The following is a 26,983-nucleotide window of genomic DNA, read 5'->3' as shown; positions in this document are numbered from 1 at the left end:
ATAACCAACGGAGGGAATTCGACCTAGCCCTTTTTGTTAAGTAATGTTACCATTACGCTTTATTGGTTCAGAATTTTAATTGATACGATCGTATCAATTGATATTTGCCCTATAATTTTTTTTTCGATATTTCATTCCACCAAGAGTCCATTCCAAAACATGAAAACGAAAAAATAACACCAAAAGCCGTGAAAATAGCTGGAGTACAGCTAAAAAAAAACGATGAGACATTTCTCAATTTCATTTACGTGTTAAATCAATACGCGGGCAGTAACATTACAAAAGGAGGGAGGGGTGGAGGGAGGGAAGAACAAGTATTGCTCTGTCAAATACAAGGAATAAATTTGATGCAGGACAATGGAATCACAGTTTCAATTTATTTAAACAAGCTACAACGGTTGTGAACGACATTAGATTAAGGAACATACGGATAACAAACCAAAAGATGACTAATATTTCCAAATTCCACCAGAATCTCTACTGTTGTTCGTTAACTGATTCATCTATCCGTTCTTCGCCTTCTTTTCCTGGGACAGATTGTATTGCAGCCATTGCCATCACTTCTCCAGGAGGTGGGTGGTCAAATTTGCAAGTAGCGCCATACTTGCATGTACCAGTTTTCAGATAATATGGACAAATTATGGCGTCCTGTCAAGTTATTCGATTGTTTTAGATGCTCATTGGTTCACCTATAAAATTGCTCACAATTGCATACTCATTTGGTCGGTGAAAATAAACTCCACAAGATAATAAGAAGACTCAACAGATAAATCACTTGCAAACTAAAAAAGTCGAGTCTTGTGATAATTAATCCTTTCGTTCATATTCTTCACATACTCAACGATGAAATCCCCCATAACCGGAGAAAGGCACATCCCAGGGGAAAATCATGGGCTCTGTTCCAGGCAATAACTCAGAAGCTTTGTTTCTATAGAACATAATTTAATCACAGTCGGATCAAAGAAATCAGGATCAAATGATAATTGTAATAACACCACCACCGTGTAGAAGATGCAAGTAATCAACTTCGAAGTCGTCATTGAAGACCTTTTAAAAGGTTGATTTCAAATGGAAGAAGATTCAGATTTAAAGACTTCCTGGCCGACATAGATTGAGAAAGACAGTGAAGATTGTGAAAGATGGGAAGTATCAGACGTCGACGAGGAAAACAAACAACTAATCTACTATGTTTTATATTATTTTTGCAACATAATAACGTTGCAACACTAACAATCGCAAGTGGGCCATTAGAGTGAGTCAACTCAATTTCAGTCGACACGACCACAATAATTCTATTAAAACAACTTCCATACAACCAACCAACGAAGAATTCTACCCTCCTTCTGTCCTCTTGCCTTCCTCCACACTCGATCTTCATGGCCAAGATAAACCCCCTCCCAACCTCCTTACCCAAGATCCTTAACTCCACTTCCCCAGCTCTGCCGATTAACTCTTCTTTGGAAGTTATTAGCTGCAGGATAAACGAAGTCCATTTCTGTGCTCACCTACAAGAAGCAAACTTCATCATAGAAGACGTGGAAGCCAAGAAGCATATATCTTTATCTACATCACAGCTCCTGTGGTTTGTGGAGAATATTTCTGCCCTTCTAAAACTCCCAACATCCAGTTTCTTTGTCAAAAGTGGTCAAGACACTTCTGGAGTAATGAAGCTTTCAAAAATTCGTGTTTCTTCAAGGTGGCGGATAAGATGTGTTGTTTGGCCTACGACTGGAGGAAGACTCTTCATTCATGTTCCATCAGGTATCCTTAATTCAGGTTGGTTCTTTTTTGTTAAGATGCTAAGCAGATCCCTGAAATTAAAAGAAGAAGTGATGCTTTGAAAGACCATCCGAAGCCTTCAATTAGTTTTGCGGATATAGTAAGAGGTAGAAAATCCAAGGCTTATCCAACATCACCACCCCTGTCTCAAAATACTAGTCTGATAAACAGTTCAAAGCAGAGCCCCCTTCATGCTCGGCTCTCAAAAAACAGAGCAAGGCAAAGTTTTGGACAAAAAAATATCAAGTACTCAAGGAAGATTTCAGCAATTTATGGGTAGTCTCAAGGCTATTCGAATCTAATAAATGGCTGGAAGTTTCAAAGGAAATTAAGATTTGGTCCAATTCTAATGTTATCATTAACCCTTTATCAACAGAATCTGCTCTATTTAAATTGGAAAAAGGAAATCTAGAAGTCTTAATAGAACAACCGAGAAGATGGCAAAGAGTAGGGCATTTACACTGAAATTCGAAAGATGGAACAAATCTCTCCACAGCCAATCAAGATCAATAAAAGGATATGGAGGGTGGATATCCATTAAAAACCTGCCTTTGGATTATTGGTGCAAGCAAACATTTGAAGCAATAGGAGCTTATTTTGGAGGATTAGAAGCCATTGCAATTGAAACACTAAATCTACTCAATGTGGTTGAAGCAAAGATTAAAGTCAGGAAGAACATTTGTGGTTTTCTGCCAGCAACCATAGAAATATCAGAGTAGAAATATCAGAGGAAAACAGAGGTAATATTTTTCTACACTTTGGGGATATAGAGTTCTTGGATCCACCAAGTAAAGCTAAGAGAATTTTGAATGAAAATGACTTCCACAACCCGGTTGACTTAGCTCGTTTAAACCAGGTTAAGATCGATGAAGGCTTAAACCATTCAAGTGAGGGTGAAAATCGGTCCTTTCTTGATACAGCAGTAAATCACTCGAATTTTGAAGGGAATCCCTTGTTTTCAAAAGTATTGTTGAATCCTCAAGATGCAAACAATGTCAGATCACCGGAAAAGATAGGTCAGGGGACTTATTTGCCGGAAAAAGGTGGAAGCAGCTTGCCGAAAAAAATGGCTGGCCAATCAGAAGTCACTTTGTTCGAAGTCCCTAACCGGTTAGGTGTGAACATGTGAAGAGAGAAGGAAGAGAATTCATTAAGAAGAGAAGGAAGAGAATTTAATGAGTGAGGCAATAGAAACCCAAATCTTTCCCACGGGAAGTCCAACAGCCACTCCTTCGATTATTCCATCAGTCGCCCCTTTATTTATCACTAAAAACACCTCATCTATAATCCCTCCTAAAGTAATTATTCCGGAAAAAAGCCAAAGATCTGAGTTATTGGCTGGCGGTTCAAATTCCTTGGAAGGACAGGAAATTAATTCGCCTGTCTTAAACCTTTCACCTTCAGATCTACCTGGCCCCACAGTGAAAAAACTACCAGCATTTCAGGAGAAAGACCAACCACCCTGCGTGAAAACAAATCCTAGCTCGACAGTAAACAAAATTTCATTCGGAAAGCCGAGGAAGTTGAAGCATCACTCTCGAAGAAAAGTAAATGTCTGCTCAAATGATACCGAAGAGACACCTACATTAAAATCATAAGAAGAAGAGCCTTCCCCTGATCAGTTTACCTCCCTGGAAGCTGATAAGTCCTTGAAGATTTTGGAAGGAGATTCAGAGGCTCTCTATAGTCGAAGTTCTCACCTTCTCAAACCATTTCCCAAATACTTCGAAAGAAGAAGTTCCATTATTAAAACATGGTCTTTAATTGCAAATTCAGATTTGTTGGAAGATTGTTGTGCCTGGGTGCAAATCCCTCTTGCAAGTCAAAAAGGTCACCCCCTTTTCCTTCTTCAGTCACTCCTCAAGTGGGCAAAAACTTAGATCCTTCTTTCCTTTATGTGCAAGGATCTCCTATCTCTGATTCTAGAAAGCTACCACAAGATTTTGATGAAGTCTCAATAGCCAGTGTCAGCAGTGAAGACCTAGACTTTGAGGATCATAAGTTGAAATTCAAGGGCTTAGAAGATCAAGAAGATGCCGTATTAAACCTGAATCTGCTTTTCCAAAATGAGGAGTTACAAGATTTAGAAACTTTAGCCCCTCCAACCCTTGCTGAATTACCCAAGAGCTCAACTCTTTCTTAGATATTTGTGACACTATCCTGGTATAATTAGGATCGACTACTGCCCTTCTGATATTGTTCTGATGCAAAATTAGTAAATGAAGATCATCTCATGGAATATTAGGGGCCTTGGAGATAAAACTAAAAGATTGGTTATAAAAAAAACTACTGAGGAAAATAAATCCAGATGTTGTTCTACTCCAAGAATCAAAAAAGGACAGCTTCGACTTTCCTTTTATAAAAAGCATTTGGAGTTCTAAGGAGGTGGGCTAGGCACTTGTGGAATCACAAGGCAGATCAGGGGGCATTCTTTCTTTGTGGGATGAAAGCAAGATTGCAGTTTTGGAGGTCTTCAAGGCAGAATTCTCATTAACATTAAAGTGCAACACCATTTGTAAGAAATTATGCTGGATTTCCAATGTATACGGACCAAACAGTCCTAGGGAAAGAAGAAATTTGCGGGTTGAATTAACCTCATTAGCAGAAAGATGTGATAGTGCTTGGTGTATTGGTGGGGATTTTAATTGTATCCGAAGAAGACAAGAAAGGTTTCCAGTAGGAAGAGCAACTAGAGAAATCAAACAATTTAATAATTTCATTAGAAATACAAATCTACTTGAAATTCCTATGTCAAATGGAAGATTCTCTTGGTCACGAGAAGGAGAAACAGTCTCAAGGTCACTCAAAGTCGCTCATTGACAGAATTCTTCATCACAAGTAATTGGGATGATATTTTTGAAAACTCAAGAGTCTCAAGGAAAGCTAGACCAATTTCTGATCACTTTCCTCTTTTGTTTGAAGCTAGAGCTGTTGAATGGGGCCCCTCCCCTTTTAGATTTTGTAATAGTTGGCTACTTGATAAGGAGTGTTGCAGAATTATTGAACGATCTTTAAGTCTGGGAAATCAGCAAGGGTGGGCTGGTTTCGTGTTCTCAATCAGATTAAGAAAATTGAAACAAGCCCTTAAAAGATGGCATGTTGAAAAATCAAACAGCAGAAAGCTAATAAAGAGGCACTACTAGAAAAAATTCGAAAAAGAGATATGATTATGGAGTCTCAAGAGGAACCCTCTCTTGAGGAAGATTTAAGAATCTCCCTAAAAGCAGACTTAATTTCTCTTTACCAAATAGAGGAAAGAGATCTTATTCAAAAGAGCAAACTGAATTGGTTACAATTGGGAGATGAAAATACAGCCTTTTTCCACCGTTTTCTTGCAGCCAAGAAAAGGAAAAACCTAATAACAGAGTTAGTCAATGATCAAGGGGAAGCTACAAAGATTTTCAGAGAAGTGGAAACCCTAATTATTGACTTTTACAGTCATCTCTACTTAAAAAGTCAAGGATCACGATATATACCTCAGAATTTGAGCTGGCCAAGGGTCTCTTCAGATCAGAATATGAGGCTGATTTCCAAATTTAATTTGGCAGAAATTAAAGAAGCAGTAAAGTTGTTGGGTAGAAACAAAGCTCTAGGACCAGATGGATTCACCATTGAATTTATCCTAAAATTTTGGGATTTACTAAAGGACAATATAAAGAGTATATTTGATGATTTTTACCGCAATGGAAAGCTCAACTCTTGCATCAAAGAAAATTTTATTTGCCTAATCCAGAAGAAATCAGAGACAGTTTTAGTGAAAGACTGCAGACCTATTAGCCTATCTACTATAATCTATAAGATTATAGCTAAAGTACTTGCAGAAAGACTCAAGAAAGTAATGCCTAGCCTTATAAGTCCAACTCAAAGTGCTTTCATTGAAGGAAGACAAATCCTTGATCCGGTCTTAATAGCTAATGAGGCAATAGAATACTACAAAAGTAAGAAGAAAAAGGGTTGGATTTTAAAACTTGACCTTGAAAAGGCTTTTGATAGAGTGGATTGGGATTTTCTTTAAAAAACCCTTAAAGAAAGGAACTTCCACCCCAAGTGGACATCTTGGATTTTGGGTTGTATCTCTAATCCAATGTTCTCCATCTTCATTAATGGAAGGCCAAGAGGAAGAATTAAGGCTACAAGGGGAATTAGACAAGGTGACCCCCTTTCCCCCTTCCTTTTCCTTTTGGTTAGCGACTTGCTTAGTGTTTTGGTTGCCAGAATCCAAGAAAAATGTCTATTTGAAGGCTTTGTGGTTGGGAAAAACAAGGTTCAACTCTCTATTCTCCAGTTTGCTGATGATACTCTACTTTTTTGTAAGTACGACGATGATATGCTAGACAATCTTAAAAAATCTATTACTTTGTTTGAGTGGTGCTCGGGACAGAAAGTTAATTGGGAAAAATCTGTCATATGTGGGTTAAATATTGAAGATTCTAAGTTGAGGGCAGTAGCTTCAAGGCTGACAATTAGCACACCTTCCTTTCATATATTTGGGCCTTCCTCTTGGGGGCACCTAAAGAAATTGTTGTTTTGGCAAAGTTCATAAAAAACTTGACAAATGGAGAAGATGCAACTTATCAAGAGGTGGAAGAGCTACCTTGAGCAACTCAGTCTCAAGAGGTGGAAGAGCTACCTTGAGCAACTCAGTCCTCGCCAACCTCCCAACCTACTACATGTCCTCTTTTTTTATGCCTAAAAAAGTGATTTCAGCCATTGAAAGGATCATTAGAAACTTTTTTTGGGAAGGCTTTAAAGGGGGAAAGATAAATCATTTAGCGAAGTGGGAACTAGTCTCTAAGAAACAAGCAGATGGGGGACTCGGACTTGGAGGTTTAAAAGCTAAAAACGTGGCCTTACTAGCTAAATGGGGTTGGAGGTTTCTAAAAGAGCAACCCTCCCTGTGGAGTCAAGTTATTTTGAGTATCCATGGTAGCAGTCAATTCGGTTGGCACACTTCTGGCAAGGACATTGCAGTCTTCAAAGCCCTTGGATAAATATTTCAAGATCTTGGTTGAATAGCGAGAAGTTGGTAGATTTTAAGTTGGGGAATGGAATCAGAGAATTGCATTTTGGCAAGACCCTTGGCTGGATTCTTTTCATCTAAAAGACAGATTTCCTTCCTTTTTTGGCTTAACATCACTTCCCAACGGTTCAATATCACACTTTTGGGATTATCACACCTCCTCATGGACTCTAAACTTCAGAAGAGACCTAAAAGATGATGAGATTTTAGAGTTTCAATCCCTATTAGCATTGTTGGTTAAGCAAAAATTATCCAATAGGGAAGACACTCGCATTTGGTCCCTTGAAAAAAATGGCTCTTTCTCAGTTAAATCACTGGTTAATCACCTTTCTGAGACCACCCCAATTTCAACCAGCCTTCACAAGAGCCATTGGAAGTCCAACAGCCCTCGGAGAGTTAATATAACAGTTTGGATAATGATGTTTGGAACCCTAAATTGTTCCTTGGTGCTGCAAAAAAAGCTGCCTTGCTATTCTATTTCCCCCAATTGGTGTGTTCTTGTAAGTCAGCTGAAGAAGACCTTCAACACTTATTCTTTGACTGTTGTTTTGCCTTCAATTGCTGGAAAGATTTCCTTAATTGCTTCAACACCTCTTGGGCCTTTGATATTTCTTTTAGAAGCAATGTACAACAATTACTTTCTGGTCTTATTCTAAAGAAATACTCCAATTTACTATGGATTAATGGGGTAAAAGCAGTGCTGGTTGAAATCTGGTTTGAAAGAAACCAAAAAGTGTTCAATAGGAAGGAAACTCCTTGGTTCGCTCGCTTTGAGGCGGCAAAACTCAACGCCTCTCTTTGGTGCTCCCTTTCTAATTGCTTTGAAGCCTATTCTTTGCAAGACATAAGCTTAAATTGGCAGACTTTCTTTCAAATGGAAGACTAACCGAAGCTCTGGCGATAGAGACAGCAGCCTCTCTTTCATTAGTATTCTTAACTGTCTTAATTTCTTTGATGTAATTTAGATCATTGTAGCTTAGTTCTTTACATCTTCCGTTTGTGAAGCTTTTCCTTGTATTGTCTCATTAGACTGCTCTTTTATTAGCCTCTGACGGCTTTTCATCTATGTTGGATATGATGAGGGTGCTATGGGGGTGTCAACCTAGTTGAGATGCCCGGGTGCACCTACTGATCCTTTGGTTTCTTGCTTGGTTCTTTGTATTCGCCTTTATTCTCAAAGTACTCATCTCTTGTACTAAATTTATTGATTAATAAAGGTTGTTTCCTTTTTAAAAAAAAAACCAACAAAGAATTCTCTCATGCTTTAATTCATCCTAGAACTCAAGCATTAAAGTGAAATTACCTGTCACTGTCCAACCTTTCTTTTAAGCTACTATCCTCACAAAATCAGCATTTGTGCATTAAAGAAGAGCTTTATCTGGTTGAAAGGGGTTCATCCATCTTTTTTGAAACGCTTGGCAAAGGGTCTCATGAATACGATTCCAAACATCATGAAAACAACGTCTAGTCCCAAAATAATTTCCTAACATCTAGATCACCTATTTTCTTCATTACGTTCTTTGGCTCCTTCTTGATCCAAGAGAAGACCACAAGAGTTTTCATCTCCCCTCCACTATAATTAGTGTTTCTTGAAATCGAAATAGGATCCTTTGCTATCATCAATTCAATAAACGATTAGGTAGAAGAATCTTTTCGGGTTAGGAATTCAACCTTTCTTCTTACTTTTACCGTTGAAGAAGCTATTAATCATTTCCATAAAAGCCTTGCAACCAGATGAATTTCTCCCTTGCAAGATGATCTTTCGAAATGTGTGAACTTTTGAAACGCTTGTTTGAAATTTCTAAACCTAAATGAAACCATTCTCACATTGGGTCTTTCTAAAGAACTTAAAGCTACTTAGGGTAATGAGTAAATCATCTAACACGCCGACAATCAATAACTTAAAGCTACTCTTAGAAGAAAGGTTACTTCTCCGAGAAAATCCGAAAAAGGCTCATTACTAAGAATCTCGGGTATTAACTGCGAGCAACACAAGCATAGGTGGGCTAGAGAGGTTGGAACTTTTCCTTCTCATTTTCTTGGTCTCTCTTTGGGAGGAAACCCTAAGTAGCTTTAAGTTCTTTAGAGGAAACCCTCATTACTAAGAAAATCCGAAAAAGGCTCGACTCTTAGAAGAAAGGTTACTTCTCCGAGGCGGGGAGACTCACACTAATCAGATTTGTGTTGAGTGGCATCCCTATTTATTATCTTTCACTATTTAGGGCCCCTAGCTGAGTCTACAAAAGTATTGAGAAATACATGAGAGACTTTCTGTGGGATGATGTAGATGAAGATAAAAGGATCTCATCTGGTTAGTTAGGAAGTTGTGGGGCGCCCTGTGCACCAAAGGGGGTTGAAGATTGGGAATTTAAGACTTTGGATCAAGGCTCTATTGGCTAAGTGGCTACGGCGTTCTAACATTGAGCCCAAATTCTTGTGGCCTAGAGTTATTGGTAGTAAATATGGAACTCATCCCTTTGTCTAGATGGTGAAGGGGGTTATAGGCACACACCGGAACTCTTGGAAAGACATTGTGTTAAAGCTCACATCTTTCTCCATTTTCGTCTATAGTATGATGGGGGATGGTTAGGATACTTGCTTTTGGGAAGATCAGTGGGTTGGGGATAGTTCTTTCAATATTCCCTCGTCTTTATCACTTGTCTTCCTTCAAAAATCGTCCGATCTCTGACTTTTTGGTGTGGTCGACAAGCGTTGTGTCCTTTTCTTTTGGTTTATGTCATCATTTATCCAATAAGGAGACGACGGAGGTTGCCTCTCTTCCTTCGTTGGATGAGTGTAGTTCCAGAAAAGGGAGAAAGGATATTTGTAAACCCTAGAACCTATTTTACCAAGTAATCATGCTTGAGTATATTTTTCATATGATGTTTATATTTGTTAACCTAGTCACGTATTATGTTGCGAGTAATGTAAATGCATAGAAATGCTAAGAAGGAGAAAATTACTCTAAGTGCAAGGCAAGGATGCTCTCGGGTAGTTTGAAGAAGTAGCCAACACTTTGTGAAATTTTGAGAGATGTAGACAAAGGGAACTAGGCATTGAGTTAGGCCAAAGAGTGAAGGAAATTCTCTAAGTATGGAACTTGAGGCTCTCGGGTGCAATAAGTAGTCTCAACATTTAGAAGGAAAATAAGAGGGCTTGAGGAGTTGGAGTCATGTCATGCCATGCGTCTAAGGAACCAAGAAGGAAAATTGGCTAAGTGTAGCAAGACGTGTGTTAAAGGCCCACGTTGGACGTTGGTTTGGCTATCGAGTGAGGTGATGGTTGTGGCTGATAAGGAAGTATGTGTTAGCCTCCATAGAGGTTAGTGAAGGCCAAAGACAAGCGGCATATAAGTAGCCAAGTGCTCAAAGATGAGCGCTCGAGGGGGGCGCCAAGATAAGGAGCTAGGTGTGGCTATAAGATGTGCATTGGTCGAAGGTGTGTGGGCTGCCCAAGGGATTAAGCGTTGGCATGGGCGAGCAACATCGCCTTGGAGGGGTGAGCGTTGCCATGGAGATTATTTGAGGCAAGGATGAGCGGCCAAGGCGTGAGATAGAGGCTCAGGCAAGGTGATGGTAGTCGGCCAGGAACAAGCATTGGGCGAGAGAGGGGTTAGATGGACACTAGCCTTATGCGTTGGAGTAAAGCTGAAGCACTAAGCATATTCACTCGGCTAGTGGGCTAAGTGGCATTATTAGGGCCTTAAGCAAGGGTTAGTGGCCTAGGTGCCACTCAATTAGGCCTCTTGATCATGCACAACTTAGTATAAAAATCAGTTGTGAAGAAGAAGTTCAATTTGCTCAACTCTCTCTTGTCAAAAGGGAGGATGCTGCCAAATTGAAGACTAGTCAATGTTGAAGGTAGTCTTGGGCTACCAAGAAGAAATTCCAACGATTTGGAGCTGAAATCTGAAGAAATTGATAAGTGTTCCAAGTTTCTGGATTACTCAGGCAGGCTGGGTAGATTGGAAGATTCTAAGCTCACCAAGGGGAATTAAAGGCTCAAATTTTAAGGTAAGAGTGTTAAAATGCTTAGGAACAAGTTCTTAGAAGGAAATTTTGTGAGATAACATCTGAAATTTGAGTTATTAAGGCTGGAAGTTGAATATGGAATTTTGATGGATGAATAACCAGGCAGCTGCAACCAAGGGATACGCAAATAGCTGGTCGGGCGAGGGTGTGCGTGAGCATACGCAAGAGTTGGCAAGGGTATGCGCAAGCGTAGGCAAGCGTTGGCCATGGTATGCATGCGAGGTGAGGCGTGAGGCTGCACGGTGGAAGGTGCCAACAGCCGAGGCGCGCTAGATGTGACACTCAACGAACGCCTAACGCCTAAGTGTGGTGAGCGTAAGCGCCTATCTAAGTGTTCGTGTGCAAGTGCAGATGCCCAACCAGCCGAGTTGCAAGGTAAATAGCTAAGAATGGGTGATGTGTTGGGATAGGCCCGGCATTGGTGAGTTGTAAGGAATTTCTAAGTGTGATGTTAAGCTTGAATACTAGAGCTAGGCTCAAAAGGGAGCTAATGATGCTAACCAAGGGAAATTATTCATGTCACAAGGCAAACACAAGTTGGAGAAGCCTATAAACCTTGAGGGAGTAGCTAAGACAGTGAGTAACTAGCTTTCATAAAAATTTATCTTGACTTGATTTTCATGTGCTACAGCACATGTTCTCCATGAGGTTTCCAATGCATGACTGATTTTAGTATCATGTGTTCACAAGTTTATATTAAGAGTTTGAGAATGATGTTTCCAACACATGCTTACCTTTCAAAAATCTATGATTGAATGGACGCATGGTCCTTTTTCTTTAAGGGGTAGAGTTTTGAAGTAAGATGAAGCATGCCTTTTATTAAGGTTTATGCCAAGAATTTTTAATTATGCTTCCTTATTTTCAAAGTGAGTTTTAAAGCCTATGCATGATAAACCTTAAGAAGAGATTTATGAAGCATATTTGAGTTTTATAGATTGAACCATGTGCTCGCTAGCATTCCTTGAAATGAATTGCTTCTCATGATTTCGATTTCTATGATGTGTTTCCAATGGAATGCTTTATGCCTAGACTATTGAGCTTTAACCTAAACTATGTTTTAGAATGTTTTTATTGAGGAAACCTGATACTAAAGGCATGAAGGTATCTGGATCCCCTGATACCTAAAGGATGACGGTATTCAAGGTGTATGTATATATAAGTAGCCTTTGGGGCTAGACCACGTGCACGTAGATTAGTATTATTGGCACTGATTGTATCGAGATTACTCTACATCAGCTAAGGAAATCGATGTTAAGCGATCAAGCAAAAGAGTTCTCCCTCAACTAAGGCAAGAGGATGATGGTTTTCGACAAGATTGAAGACACTTGAGTTTTCCAGGGTTTTGAAAACACTCACAGAGATGTTATTATGTTTTCTATAGCTTTTTGTTATTCTATGACTTTTAGATGATTTCCTAACCCTGAGATATAGAGTTATATGCCTTATTTAACAGCTATGTTTTCATGCCATGTTTATTATACCAATATGTTTTTAAAAGAAGTCACTCACTAGACATTTTTAGCTCACCTTTTTAAATGTTTTCACTTTCCCAGATAGCGGTCAATTCCTTGGAGCCTAGCTAATCTGCAAGTCTGCCACATACTCAAAGATTCCAAGAAGTTGAAGTTTAGGTGGTCCATCCTATTTTGTTTAAGTATCAACCCATCATGTACATATTAGGGGGCAAGGGTAGAACCCTAGAGGAACCACTATTGTATAAGCCTATGTAAATTGTTCTGGCTTGTATATATGGTGTGTGCATCTGTGTTAAGCTTCAATTGTTTGTTGGAAATCGGGATGAGTGTGTATATTAACTATATATCAGGTACAACAAATGTCATGGAGACAGGTATAAGGAGTTGAGATGGGCAATGATGTCATAAGAGGGATGACATCTACTGTCTTCACATCTTTTTCTAGGTTAAGAAGGTAACCTGGGAGGGGGTGTGACAATATTCGTATCTGGAAGCCTAATCCACTTGAGGGCTTTTCCTGTAAATCTTTCTTTAGGTTATTGGATCCCTCTCCTATTTGTGAGTCAGTCTTTGACGTGGTCTGGAGGATTAAGATACCAAAGAAAATTAAGTACTTCACTTGGCAAGTTTTGTTTAGCCGTGTGAACACCTTGGAGAGGATTTCAAAGAAGGGATCCACGTCAACGGGTCCTTTCTGCTATGTTCTCTATCAAAAGGTAAACGAAAACCTGGATCACCTTTTCTGGAACTATCAGTAACGAGGACTGTGTGGACTTGCCTTTAGCAGGAGTTTGATGTCTAGTTAGTCGGCCAAAGAGATATTGTATCCACGATCTGGGAGTTCATCCTCCATTTGCCGTTTGGAGAGAAGGGTCGTTTGTTGTGGTTTGCGGGGGTGAGTGTTGTGTTGTAGGATGTTTGGGGGGAAAGGAACAAAGGGATGCTTAGAGGTCTTTGAAAAGGACCCAAGTGAGAATTGGTCCCTAATGAGGTTTCATGTGTCGCTTTGGGTTTCGGTTTCGAAGCTTTTTTTGTAATTATTCTTTAGGCAACATATTATGCTTAGTTGAAAACCTTTTCTTGAGGGGGTGGCTTTTGGGGGCTTGTGTTTTTGTATGCCCTTATATTCTTTCATTTTTTTCTCAATGAATGTTGATTTTTCATATCAAAGAAAAAAAAGTATCGTTTTTTTTTAATCAAAGGAGCCTCGCTTGAGGTATTCTCTTTGATATTGCCTCTTATCAGGGGGCCTTATGCAGTAAACCCCCTATGGGCGGCAACGACGTTGGGATAGGACTGGGTTTCCACTCCCAGAAGCCAAATTTGGAGGAGGTCCCATGCGTAGATGTCTCGACGATCATGCTCGGATTTTGTAAGATCAGTTAAGTGCAAACAGAAAAAGAATTAGAAGGCCCTAGATCAAGTCTTGGTCGAAAATGAAAATGTTGTTGAAGGTGTGTTTTTAAAAAGCCCTCCCTGGCTTGCGCCTAGTCCGATGCATCACCTTCTCACAAAATAAGGTGCACATTAAGTGCACGCCTTCTATGAATCTCCAAGGTTCAAAGCCCAGGGCCTTGAGGGTTTTTTTTCATTATTTTTAATACAATAGTAATATTAAGGTTTCTCCTTCTTTAACTATAAAAAATCAAATTGGGTTTTTGGGCACACCTTTCGTGCAAATATCTCTCTTTAAGTCTTGATTGGTCCACTATTATCATTTAAAGCCTAGTTACTATTCTCACTATATGTTGAGACCAACCGATCTAACCCAATATGTCGGTGGGCGGAGGTGGTTTTAGCACAAAACCGACTTTGTCCGACCGATGATCACCCTTAGAGATATTTGTCTAAATTGGAATGGTTTTCATTTCATCAGTCTAACTATGTCACTTTGAATTTTACTCTTACTAATTGTATCGTTTTCAAGCATGACTCTTTTCATTATATCAATGAAAAACAACGTTTCCTTTAAAAAAAAAATGTAAATTTCCTTATGTTTAAGGTTTTCTTTTTTCATATTTCCACTTCAACTATATTTTCTCTTCTTTATGTAGTACTTTTATATATAGTGCTCATTGAAGGAGAGATTCTTACCCATCAATTTCAACCCAGATTCTTTGAAACCAATCAAGATGGTAACTACACCGAGGAATGGGGAATGTTTGATTGAATGAGTGCACTAACCTTGTCCAAATAGAGTATCAACAAGTTCCAAGATAAATCCATGGTTCAGAGGAAGAGGCTCAGCACAACATTCATCTTTAAAAGAAACTGAACTGGGAAATCAACTTCCACTAAGACAAATGAAAGAACAAATAATAAAATGGGCCAACGTGAAAACACCCTCCGACAAACCATCTAAAACCATGAAAGTTCTCTTCCTTACCAATAAATATACCACTTACCATTTGAGAAACCAGCCTGCTAGAGAACACAACCCTTCCCCCAGAACAACTCCCTCAGAGTTGGCAATATGACAACTAGGAAGAACTTCTCCAACTAATAGATGGTTGGCGATTCCTCTTTAAACAGAAATGTTTTGGAAATAAAGACAAAAAAGTTTATTTTCTATTTTTATTTTTTTATAACAAGAAACAAAACTTGCCATTGAAGAGATGGAAAGATGAGAGCTTTATCTTAAGATAACAGTTTCAGGCATTACTACTCAATATGAGTACTCAACATTTATATAAAGTGAACTTAACAATGGCAGATATATATACCTCTCTCCTCGGTAGTCCTGCTAGTGTTAGTTTCACAGTCTGTTGAGCACCCTGCTTTGGTGCTGACCGATCTATAGGATGATGAAATTTGCAGCGTTCCCCAAATTTACAGTCCCCAGTCTTCATATAAAACTACAAAAATAACATATTTAAGAGAGGAAGAGCATATCAACAAAACAATAAAAGCGCAAGAACTAAAAGTTATAGTAATAACAATAACAACACCAATAAGTGAAATGAGTGATATCATTACCTTAAGAAACAGATCAAATATGAATAATAGTAACAAAAACAAATACTTGAGTGCCATTTTTTCTTTTTTGATAAAATTGAGTGTCAATAGAACATTGAATCAACAAACAAGAATTTGCACATACGAAGTATAAATAAGTTAAAAGAAGAAAACTAAAATATAAAACAAGGTAATATTTTTCCTGAAAAAAGGAAGCGACTTTTTCATTGAAATTAAAAATTACATTGAGAAATACCAATGTAAAGGCCTAATATCGCCTTGCCTCTCACCATCAACACCATATTATATAGTGCACCTTGTCTTTTTAATTTTAAAATAAAAATAAAAAAAAACAAAAAAACAAAAAAAAAAAACCTTTTTTTTCATTTGCGCGCCTCATGCTTAAGCCTCAGAGAACCTATGAGCCATCAACATACTATCATCAATGCATAACTCCAAGATCCTATTATCCTATTGGGGGATGGAAGGAGGTGAGAAAAGGTACTCACGTCACATTCTATCTGCCCGGGTCGTTGAGGGTAAATACTTGAGCTAGATCCCAACTACAACATAGCAAAATAGTTTTAGTTATTCACTACAAGAGGATTCATAAACTTCAAAAGTTCAAACAGGATGTTACAATAATGATGTTTTGACAATTTTTTGACATATTTTCAGGGAAGAGATAAAAAGAAACTTATACTCAAAGATATAAACTCCAAAGAAATGAAGTGAGAAAGAAAATGACAGAGAGAATAAAAGACTTCTAATGTAAACAAATATCCTCCAATGAAAACTTAGAAAAAGAATTAGAAACTGCCCATGGTGTCTCAAAACCATCGAGCCAGGACCAATATTTGTCTTAAAAATCCTCTAAATTCTTTCAAACCATAACTCTGAATTCAAGGCCTTGACCGCATAATTACATGATTAATTAACAGATAACAATGAATTCGCAATGAAAACAGTGCTGGCACAAAACCCTAGGGGGACACCAAGTTTTTCTATAAGAAAAATGAAAGAATACAACTAACTGGACCAACCCAAAAACCAACAAAAGACAGGCCTACAGAAATAACAGCCCAAAAAGGAGCCAAGCAGAAACCAGCCTATCGAAACATGAACTCCAATCTAGAAGATTAAGGCCTAATAACATAAGACAGCACAACCATCAAATGGAAAATTTTAGAAGAAAAAACAAAGGGCTGATTGAGTAGAAAGTTGCTATCTGTTCCAATAGCCATAATATCAACGCTGCCACTCACAACTAAGACTGACTTACCAATGGCTGAATCAATCTGGGGTCAACAGCTTGATAAATAGCATTAGAAGGATTAACAATTCCGGTATTCATATTAGCAGCTGAGACCATAGCAGGATGAACCATTGCAGGAGTAGATGGATTGATTGCTGCCAAAATACCCAAGCATATTTTAAGTGATCATTAGATACCTTTCCAAGTTTCAAAACTGAAAACGAGAACATAACACACATACCATTTCTGTCAGGGTGGTTGTAGCGGCAAGTGGTACCATACTTGCAACTGATAGGTAACAACCAATAAACATAGGACTCATCATAATTTTCTCAACTGATACTATCACAAATTAGTTGCACGTGCTCATATACATACCTGCCAGTTTTCAAGTAGAATGGACAATCCACCTCACCCTGTAGAAAAAAGAGTTATTTTGTAAAATTTGGATCGTTTTTTTTTTATAAGAACAAGTTTGGTTTTTTGCATTGTATCTTGTACTTAAAGCATTAGACTAATTTCATTAATTCAATGAAAAAGTAAGAACAATAGCTTTCATTGAGAAAAAATGAAAAAATACACGGGCATATAAAAGACCAGCCCACAGTGAAACTCCCTTTACAAGAAGGGGCTCCAACTATACAAAATCATGTCCATAGAACAATTACAAAAAACCGTTGAAATCGAAGCCAAATGAGAAACATGAAAACGAACAAGAGACCAACTTTCTCTAGCATCCATCTCAACCCCCCTACACAACACCTAAATAATAGCACAAATACTAGCAAGCCAAAAGAAATGTCCTCTCTCCCCAAATGGCGGATTGAGGAGAACACCTCAATCATATCTCTAACATCTTTATGGCGAGCACACATCATGTTGAACGTCTAAAAAAAAATAGTCCCAAACAAAGCTCACATACTCACAATGCCAAAGAATATGATCCAAGCCTTCCTCTGCCTTTCGACAAAGAATACAGCAGAAAGGCCCAACCAACCATCGACGACATCTTCTTAACATGTCTATCCAACGTACTAATATGGTCGTAAAGAACCAGCCAAGTAAAGAATCTAACCTTTCTAGGAATTTTAATCCTCCCTAGCGACAAAAAGACCAACTCACCCAGAGGAGAAGAATTAACCAAACATTGGAAGAAAGACTTATACAAAAACCCTTCCAAGTGGATAGGGCTCCAAACTCTCACATCTCTCCTCCCAAGACCAAAGGGATGACTCTCAAGAATAGAGAGAAGAGCAACCACGTTCGTCGTTTCCCTATCGAAAAGAGCACGACGGAACCCGAAGGAAAACGTGCAAGAACTCCTTGTCCACACCTAGCCACGAAATGATTTTTAAAAGAAGATAGATGATACAACTAGGGATGTCCATGAGGGGACGGGGCCAGGGATGGCTTCCCCATCCCTATCCCTGCTGCCCCATTTCATTCCCCATCCCCGCAAAATTCCCCACGAGGAATTTTCCCTATTTGATTTTTTTTTTGAAAAATATTAATTCACTTAAATCACTACTATGTACATTTTTTAATTTAGTAGTTAAATTTCTCACTCATATGTGACAAAAGATATAATTAAAATGTTTGATTTTCATAATTTCTAAAAATTAAAATTTAAATATTACAACAAAATATCCTAATTTCTAACTTAATATATATAAAAAATCACAACCTCAACATATATATGTATATAATCGGGGCGGGTGGCGAAGTAGAGCAAGGGCGGGAAATATAATCCCTGTCCCCGTCCACATTTAGCCAACGGGGAAACCACCCCCCCCTCCCCGTCTAATCGAGGACTACCCACCCGATTCGGGGGCAGGCCCAGGCAGTGTTTTTAAATGCCCAAGGCGCCTTAAGGCACAATGGCCCTCTGGAGCCTAGGCGCAAGGTGCACAAAAAAGCGCGGACTTTTTTTTGTGAGACACACTATATATATTTTTTTGAAAAGGAAACGAGTCTCTTTATTCATTAAGAAAATGAAGCGAGACTAATGCTCAATTTACAAGGAATTCATAAGGATCAGCAAGTGCACCTGGACATCTCAACTAGGTTGACACCCCCTTAGCACCCCTCATCACATCCCAACTCTAGAAAGCCTATATATAAAAATATTACATTAAAAAGAGAGTATAATTGAAGTGGAAATATGGAAAAAAAGGACCCAAAACACAAAAAACTTTGCATTTAGGTTTGGTAAAATTGATCCTTTTAGTTAATAAAGAAGGAAAATCCTTAATTATTACTATTTTTAAAAATAATTGAAAAGCCCCAAGGCACAGGGCTTTGATCCTTGGGGCTTCACAAAAGGCACGCGCCTAAGGCGTGCCTTATTTTGTGAGCCTCGCTTTTCCAAGGCAAGGCGCCAGACCTGCACCTTGGGCCTAGGCGCGTGCCCGAGAGGGCTTTTTAAAACACTGGGCCCAGGCCCTGACCCCATGGGTTAGATAGACATATCTAGATACAACTGGGGAAATAACTCACAGAGAGGTCTCTCCCCCACCCAGTGATCTTCCCAAAAGTATGGCTCCCATCCCCCACCACACACCAAACCCAAAGCACATAAGTAAGGAGCTCTCTCGAAATATCTTTCTAAAGATTCTGGTAGATGCCTTTAATCTTTTTATCCAACCACTTGAAAAGGATGAGTGTCATGTTTACTAGCGATAATCCTTCGCCAAAGAGAATTGGGCTCAAAGTAAAATTTGGGTCTTGTTTAATGCAAAACTATTCAAAAATATAAAATGAAGAATGTTTTCACTAAAACTTGAGTCATAAATTCCAGAAAGCCAAGTGATTGGCAACACAAGAACTAGAGTATTAAAAACATTGACGTCCTGTTGGATACAAGAAAATAAATATTTAAAGCTCAATAAAAACCCAATTTTGGTGTAAAACTTTACAGCCTCTACAAGATTATAGTATAAATTTCCTTGTTGCAAATTGGAGAAATCTTTTGCACACCCTGTAAATGGGCCCCTTTTGTATCGCTTTGGATATTTCATTCAATCAATGAAATTATTTCTTATCTAAATAAATGTAACCCCGTTTCTTACCGGTCTAATTGGAAGTCCTTTAGAATTGTGTATTAGGGCTGGAGAAAATGAAACAGGAGGCTTAACAAGCTTGAAGTCCCCAATTCTCTCTTCTGTCTTAGCCATCAAAGTTTGTTCACTATTTCCATTTTCTTCCCCTGATAAAGTTTGGATATCTTTTGGGTGATGGAACTTGCAGTTGACACTAAATTTGCAATTTCCAGTCTTAACATAGAACTGCAGGAGAAGAAATTGAACAATATTTCAATATCCGACGTGCACACCCTAAGGGTTAGTAAAGAACATATGTGTGTGTGCATGTGTGTGTTACGTGTATATTACTGCACACAGTGGCTCAGATGGTCTCTCAGGTAATGTCAACGCATCAGATTTCTCAGCACCCTGAAAATAGTGAAAACAGAATATCATATCAAGAAGGGATAAAAAGGTGTACACAAGACAAGGATACAGCTTGAAGACATCAGGTTCATACAACTTACCACAGAATCAGACCTATCTTTAGGGTGATTGAACTTGCACCTTGAACCAAATTTACATCTTTGAGTTTTCAAAAAGTACTGTAGGAATCGAAAAGGCCATGAAGTAGTTCAAGCAAATAAGTGCTCATTACTTTTAGAAAAAGAGAGAGAGAAAGAGATGCAAAATATACAAATAGAACTCACTGGACAATCTGGCTCCCCAAGTCTTTCTGGAAGATCTTCACCATTAGCTATTTGTGGGACCTAAATAAATTATAAATGAGAGAAACAGCCATAGGAAAAGGCAATATCACAGGGAATTAGAACTCGCAAACTACCTTCAGACTATAAATGCAAAAGAATTTGGAAAAAAAGATACGTAGAAACATTAACTGTATCCATTATTAGGAGCACATTTGGAACTCATTTCATTCTTAACAAAGGATCTAACTCGGCACAAAAATGGTGGCCCATGCTGAAACCTAACTAGGCTTCCCCTCCAAAAATCCTTCTATTCCTCTAAGACTAGATATTCCACAAAATAGTGTGTGAAACAGCACTTCAATGGAGGGACAAGATCGATTGTGAACGTCTATCCCATATCAAGTGCGCAAAATGACATCCCCATGAAGTGTTATCCAAATCCTAAAGCACATTCATATGGGAAGGTGTGGAAGGTGTGAAAGGCAAGTAGGGAAGGGTTCTCGTATGATTAGTTGGGAAGTTAAATCTAAACCAAGGAATCTTGGGAGCTTGGGTGGGTATATGCAGGCGCATAACAAGCCCTTCGTTGGCTAAGTGGTTCTGGCACTTTCCTCATGAGCCAACTTGTGGCATAAGGTCATTTCAAGAAAATACGGTCCTCAAGTACTACCAAAAAAAAAAACCTCAGGATAGCTATTTCAGATGGTCTCCCCTTCATTTCTCAGTTCATTAATTGTATTGTAGGTGACGGTGTAGGATACCACCTAATAAGAAAAATAAAAGAAACATAAAAACACAATTGCAAAATCAAGAGAAGATACAATACACCAATAGCCTTTCAAGAAAGCTATCTTTCCCAAAGTCTCACAATGGAAACTCTCACCCAACATGATCCACACCCTCTAAATGGACCAAGTGGATCATTTATAGCAAATACGCCATTAGGTAATTACCCATAATACTCCTTACTAATATCATACTAATCCTACCCATATACCACTAACTTTTACTCTCACAGACGGGTCTGGAACTTACTTTTGGAAAGACAAGTTGACGTGGGATAGCCCTCTCTATGTGGTGTTCCCTCGTGTTTATAATGTGTCTATTACAAAGTTCTCTTTTGTTGCTTTTATCCTCCCTTATTTTCTTTTAACAAGAAACACAAACTTTTCATTTCTATCCTCCCATTCTTCTAGGAACTTTTCCTTGATCTCCCTTTGTCTTCATCATTCCATGTTATCTTTCGGCTTTGGAGCCCAAACCCCTTTGATATGTTTGCATGCCAGTCATTCTTCCATTGTCGGGTGGGTTTGTCCTCATTTTGAAACTCTCTTATCTTCTCCATTCTTTGGAAGGGGAAAATTCCAAAGAAGGATAAATTGTGTGGCATGTTCTCCTTGCTAGGGTGAATAATTTGGATCATGCTTAGGGGTTCAAGCCCAAGTTAATTGGGCCTATGTGTTATATTCTTTGTGGGGAAGTTGTTGACAACCTCAATCATCTTCTTTGGACATGTCAAATTGTTCAATCACCTAGGTGGAAATTCTTATAGGCATTTTCGATTAGTTTGGCCAGGCCAAGGAGCCTCAGTTCCATGTTGGTGGAGTTTCTTACCCATTCCCCCTTTTGGGAAAAGAATAGAAGGCTCTGGTTTGATTCTTTTTGTGCTTGTTTGTGGGTCTTTGGGGAGCGAAACATTAAAATTTTAGAGGGTAGAGAGAACCTACCGAAGAATTTTGGTCATTTGCTATTTTTTTTCCTTTGGAGTTTTTGTAGTTTTGAACATTAGTCTATTTCATTATATTAATAAAAAAAATCTTTAAAGAACTTTGATAAAGAACACTAGGAAGAGGCTTAAAGACGAGCAAAGCCCAAACGATCCGACGAAGTTAATTTATCATGAAAAACCCTCTGATTATGATCAAAGCAAATCTTAGGAGAAGGGGAAAAAAAAAACTTTGGCTGCAATTAACCATAAAATTAAGATCTCAAAGACAGGAGAGGACCAAAAACATAATCCACACAAGAACGTTGATTCGCTTGGGACTTCTAGAATTCCACAAAGCCTTAGAGGCATTCAAAGACCAACACCTATAATCTAGGAGAATTGTGGTCTACTGGTCCCTTTCTATTTTTTTCTTTTCTTTTTTTTCTTTGGAGTTTTGATAGTTTTGAACATTAGTCTCTTTCATTATATTAATGAAAAGTTCTATTTTGTTTTTTTAAAGAACTTAGGTAAAGAACACCAAGAAGAGGCTTGAAGACGAGCAAAACCCAAACAATCTGACCAAGGAGTTAATTTATTGTGAAAAGAACCCTCTAATTACGATCAAACCAAATCTCAAGAAGAAGAAAAATCGTTGCCTACATTGGACCATAAGATTGAGATCTTGAAGACAGGACAAGACCGAAAACATAATCCACGCAAGAACACTTGATTTGCTTGGGACTTTTAGAATTTTACAAAGCCTCATAGAAATTCAAAAACCAATGCCTAGAATCTAGGGAATGAAGCAAATGCTTATCAACCAAATTGCCCAAAAGCTATTGAAAAACTGAAATGTCACCAAAGTTGACATCAAAAAGTAAGGTGCTGTGAACAAGTCTCTTAATCCCAATGGTCAAAAACCAAACCATAAAGGAATGAAATAGCTGAGGAAAACCCATTTTGAGTGACTACTCCTTACACCAAGCATCAAGCCAAAAGTGAATTCACCTCCCAATTCCAACATGTAAGCAGCAGTAACAGAAGAAAGAAGGATTGTTCAAGTCCCATCTGTAAGTCTTCCTCCCATCTCCTACTAAAATTCTGCCACATCTCTCCTCCATTATCGAGATTTGTCATTTGCAATTTTGTGAAGCCAAGCATCATTCGGTTTAGGTTACATCTTGAAATTTTTCAGTGATACAAAAGCAATTTTTTACAAAATTTCCATTAAATCATTGTGGAATTCTGGATTTTGGTTGGTCTTTTGTGGAGCTCTTTGGTAATTCAGGAGGCCTTTTGCCGAAGTGGTTTGAATTAGTTCAAAGCTTACATGGGAAATATTTTTTAATGATCCATATCTGTAAATACTGGTTTGAGCTTTGGATAAGTAATTGTAAGGCTTGGTTACACCGTAGATTCTATTGATGCTTTTAAACCGTGGCAGCAGATTTTCTCATAGGAAGGTTCCTTTGATTGAGTTATTGGTTTTGTACTACGTTTATCCGACTGTTGCAGATTTATGTTACTACCCATCAGTTTGACCTTTGATTTCTGGTTTGCAGATTTTCAAGTCTCTCTCCTTTGTCAATTGCTGACAGATGAAGTTTGTTTGGATTTTCAGATTATTCTAAGTTATTGTTCGTGTAAAAGAGTGGCTTTGCATCTAGATTTTTTAAGTTGGAGCTTTGACTTATTGGCAGATTCATTCCCTCTCTTTGTTGGTAGCCTAATCTCTGTACTCTCTACTTAGTTGATAACAAAGAGCTTCTAATTCTTTTCAAGTGCTATTATTGGTCGTATTTGGCTATAGTGGTTGTAATTGCTATATTTTGTTTATCTTGTTTCATGTAATTTGAACGTTAGTCTCTTTTCATTTTATCAATGAAAAACCTTATTTCCTTATAAAAAAGAAAGAAAGAAGAAAGAAAAGAAAAGATAGCAAAAACGGAAGATCAACTTTGAAAGTAAAAATTTTAAAAAAAAAAATCTGTACGCCATAGAGAAAAGGTGGCATCAAGTACAGCACAAAATCAAGATATCATTCAAATTAAGAATACAAAACCCCAGATCACTCACTCCTAATTTTAAGCAGATGTGATAAACTCTTTAAAGTATTTGATTATTCTCGATCATACTTCATTTTTATAGGCATAAAGATAGCAGGAAACAGTCACCTCTTTCCAATCTGGGATTCCACCTTCAGGAACCCAAATAGGATGGTCAAACTTGCAGCTATCCCCAAATTTACAGGTTCTTGTGAGCATATAGTGGGCACAGTCCTTCTCTCCTGGCCTCTGTGGATATACAGGCAAATTGCTTGTACTTTCAAATCTAGGACGCTTGGCTAAAGAATTTGAAGAATACCAGGCTTCACTTTGCCCCAAAGTGTTATAGGAACCCAAAACAGTCTGATCGTAGAGCACTATTATACATAGGAGACAAATATGTACAAGAAAGACAAACATGTACGTTACTATATAAGTATTTTTACAACTACTCTTTCGGCTGTACAGATTTAGAAATTAAATATAGTAGATTATGTAAAATATAACATTTTCAAAATATATATCATATCAATAAACAGTCTGGATGAAGTTTAATAGAATTTAGGACCTTTGCAATTAAATAATAGCAAAATAGCAAAAAAATCATATCAATTTAAGACTGCTTCATAGTGTTATGGTGCCTCTTAATTGTACGGCAGCAGGATGCAAATGAACCATTATGTCAACCCCATACATAAAATTATGTATATGATATAGTGGGTGTGCATGAATCACTAGAAATTTATAATGTCTTAGGGTTGTTTGGGGTAAAGGGTTGGTTATTATAGTCCTAGATTATTATAATTGGATTATAATAGTTTGTGTTTGAGGTTGTTTTAGTTTAGGTTATAATAATATGTGTTTGAAATGTAAATGATTTTAGTTTGAGAAGGAAATAGTAAACACTGTAGCAAAAAAATTTTAAAAAAATATGAATGTAAAATAGTAAAAACTATAACAAATAGTAAATACTGTAGCAAATGGGTGTTTTGCAATAGTGTTGGCGGTAGCTAATTAGGATACAAAACAGTATTTATTATAGCAAGTGGTGGTTATTATGATCTTAGGATAGTTCTTGCTCCAAACACGCCCTTAGTTACAGCCTCCAGGGAGGAAAGATGGCTTATATATAAAATACTTTGTTACGAAAACCATATGGAAATCCCTCTGTCCATAACAGAGAGAATGTAAAGGAATGAGGACTACTATCTTTTCCTAGCTGTATTGAACTATTGTTTGGGTTGGTGTTCATCCAATATGCCAAAGATAAGGGAGAAAATAAATTGACTAGAACATCATGGCGATTTATGCCACAGATCGTATCCAAAGTTCCACGAGAAAAAGAAAAACGAGAAAAATGCATTTCATATATATACACACACACGTACATATACGAAAAAGACAGCGAACACCACGAATCGAAGCACTGAAGCCAAAACAAAGCCCCACGATCTCGAATGCCATTTGGTGGCGAAAGCAGTAAAAAGAATTATAACATATCAGTATCCCATCGGTGATGTTTTCTGAAACCAGAAGTGAGCATATTTATCCTGCCTCGTTTTCGTGAAGCTTAAAGCCAATCTCCAAGCACTCGAGTAATTATTAGCAAGTGATTTTCCAAGAGATTTAAATAAACAAATAATAAAACTCACCGTCAGAAGAACGTTTGATGCCAGAAACAACAGAGTCAAGCGCAACAGCAACATCAGAACCCGGCCAAGAGAATGAAGAGACCAAATGCGACGTTCTTGGGACAATATCGGCAGCCGATAACATAAGGGCTTCTTTCTGGGTCGAAAACATGGAGGCACGATCAGTTACAGAGTGCTTTATGGAGAGACTGGAGGACAGCGAGTCTGGCAGAAGATAACGGCCGGAGACGATGTCGGAGAGGGAACGGGAAGACGAGTATGTGGTGGAAAGAGTTGGAGCGGCAGTGGCAGTGGCAGTGGCAGGTGCCGCGCCGTAGACGGAGTTGTAACCGTGCAGCTGATTAGCCATTTTTTTAATCCCAGACGCTAGAGAATTTGAAAGAGGCAAGGGACTAGAGTAGACTAGACTCCAAACCCTAAAGAGTACGTATTATCTATATCTATATTGGTGCGGCCGGAGACGCCAGGCGAGTTGCAGAGAAAGTATGTCTTTCCACATGAATTTTTTCTTTTTTTTTTCTTCAATTTATGAGTGGATCTCGAGGTTAAATATTAGATAATTGCTAGCAATAATGAGCAGAAAAAATAAGGAGAAAAAATATATATATATTTACCCACAGTAGCAAAATTTAATATCTTTTCGCTTCTCCCTCTTTCCCGCCTCTCCATCTCTTTTGGATTCAGACCCTCCATTCCTCTCTCCAAAATTTGCAAACCAGTCCCCAGCTTGATTGAGACCCTCCATTTCTCTCCCCATAACCTTGAACCTCACTTCTCAATTTATCCCTAATTTCTTTTACCCATTTCAACTCCTCATCGAGGACATCAATGCCCACAAGGTCAAACTCATTACAAAGGTTCGAGATCTCGCGATGCAGTTGGGCAACCTTAGCAAGATCCAGCTTCTCTGGCTCATCAGCAGATACAAAAACAAGGTCCTTAAGCTTCTTCAAAAAATGAAGGGCATGGATTGTATTCTGAAGAAGCTCGGTAGTTTGATGAAGACTGGATAATTGAATAGTTTTGGTAGAAATGACATTTGTAAGTTTGGAAAGCTTGGATCGGATATGACATACAGTGGAATTGAGGGAGGAGACATCGGATCGAACAATGGATAGGGCATTCTTAGCATGCTTGAGATATGATAGTTGAGAGAGTAGATCATTGTGGCAAGAGAGGACCTCACTGCGAAGTTATGATTCAAAGAGACGGATGGCCTTCTAAAGCTTATCGACGATGGAGGCCGGCGAGCCAGAGGAGAAAGCATCGGAGGAGAATGAACTGATAAAAGTCTATCAACGTCTATCTGTGATCAAAATTGATACAAGTCTAT

At 38.3% G+C, this 26,983-nt stretch overlaps 1 protein-coding gene across 6 annotated transcripts; it reads right to left on the bottom strand.

The window, feature by feature from the left end:
• Positions 1-210: 210 nt before the first annotated feature.
• HUA1 (floral homeotic protein (HUA1)) lies at positions 211-26,295 on the bottom strand. 6 transcript variants are annotated; one of them, XR_016529728.1, is made up of 13 exons: positions 25,651-26,173; positions 24,128-24,375; positions 20,246-20,305; positions 20,063-20,140; positions 19,905-19,964; positions 19,584-19,799; positions 16,894-16,931; positions 16,757-16,803; positions 16,543-16,670; positions 15,770-15,823; positions 15,636-15,696; positions 15,029-15,160; positions 211-648 (listed from the first exon to the last, which is right to left on the bottom strand). XR_016529728.1 is itself a non-coding variant. In XM_039032823.2 (12 exons), exons 1-12 carry the CDS (start codon positions 25,997-25,999, stop codon positions 478-480), a joined length of 1,581 nt encoding a protein of 526 aa, XP_038888751.1. In that variant the 5' UTR covers positions 26,000-26,295; the 3' UTR covers positions 211-477. The 6 variants fall into 6 exon arrangements, 3 of the variants coding, with proteins under 3 accessions (XP_038888751.1, XP_090170088.1, XP_090170087.1); XR_016529730.1 differs by having other exon boundaries at positions 211-1,811; positions 15,636-15,678; XR_016529729.1 differs by having other exon boundaries at positions 15,636-15,678.
• Positions 26,296-26,983: the final 688 nt, after the last annotated feature.

This window comes from Benincasa hispida, chromosome 5 (assembly GCF_027475165.1).
Source record: "Benincasa hispida cultivar pf3 chromosome 5, pf3_genome.v1.1, whole genome shotgun sequence".
NCBI lineage: Eukaryota > Viridiplantae > Streptophyta > Magnoliopsida > Cucurbitales > Cucurbitaceae > Benincasa > Benincasa hispida.
The sequence above is the reverse complement of the archived record's forward strand: the minus strand, read 5'-3'. Positions and strand labels throughout refer to the sequence as shown.

Excerpts from the sequence above, each read along its gene's own strand:
- HUA1 (XM_039032823.2), bottom strand. The coding sequence starts at position 25,999 with ATGGCTAATCAGCTGCACGGTTACAACTCCGTCTACGGCGCGGCACCT. Across the intron at positions 15,824-16,542 it reads CCAGATTGATTCAGCCATTG|TTGGGATCTAGCTCAAGTAT; the intron begins GTAAGTCAGTCT and ends GCTATGTTGTAG. Across the intron at positions 649-15,028 it reads CAGGACTACCGAGGAGAGAG|GACGCCATAATTTGTCCATA; the intron begins GTATATATATCT and ends ATAACTTGACAG.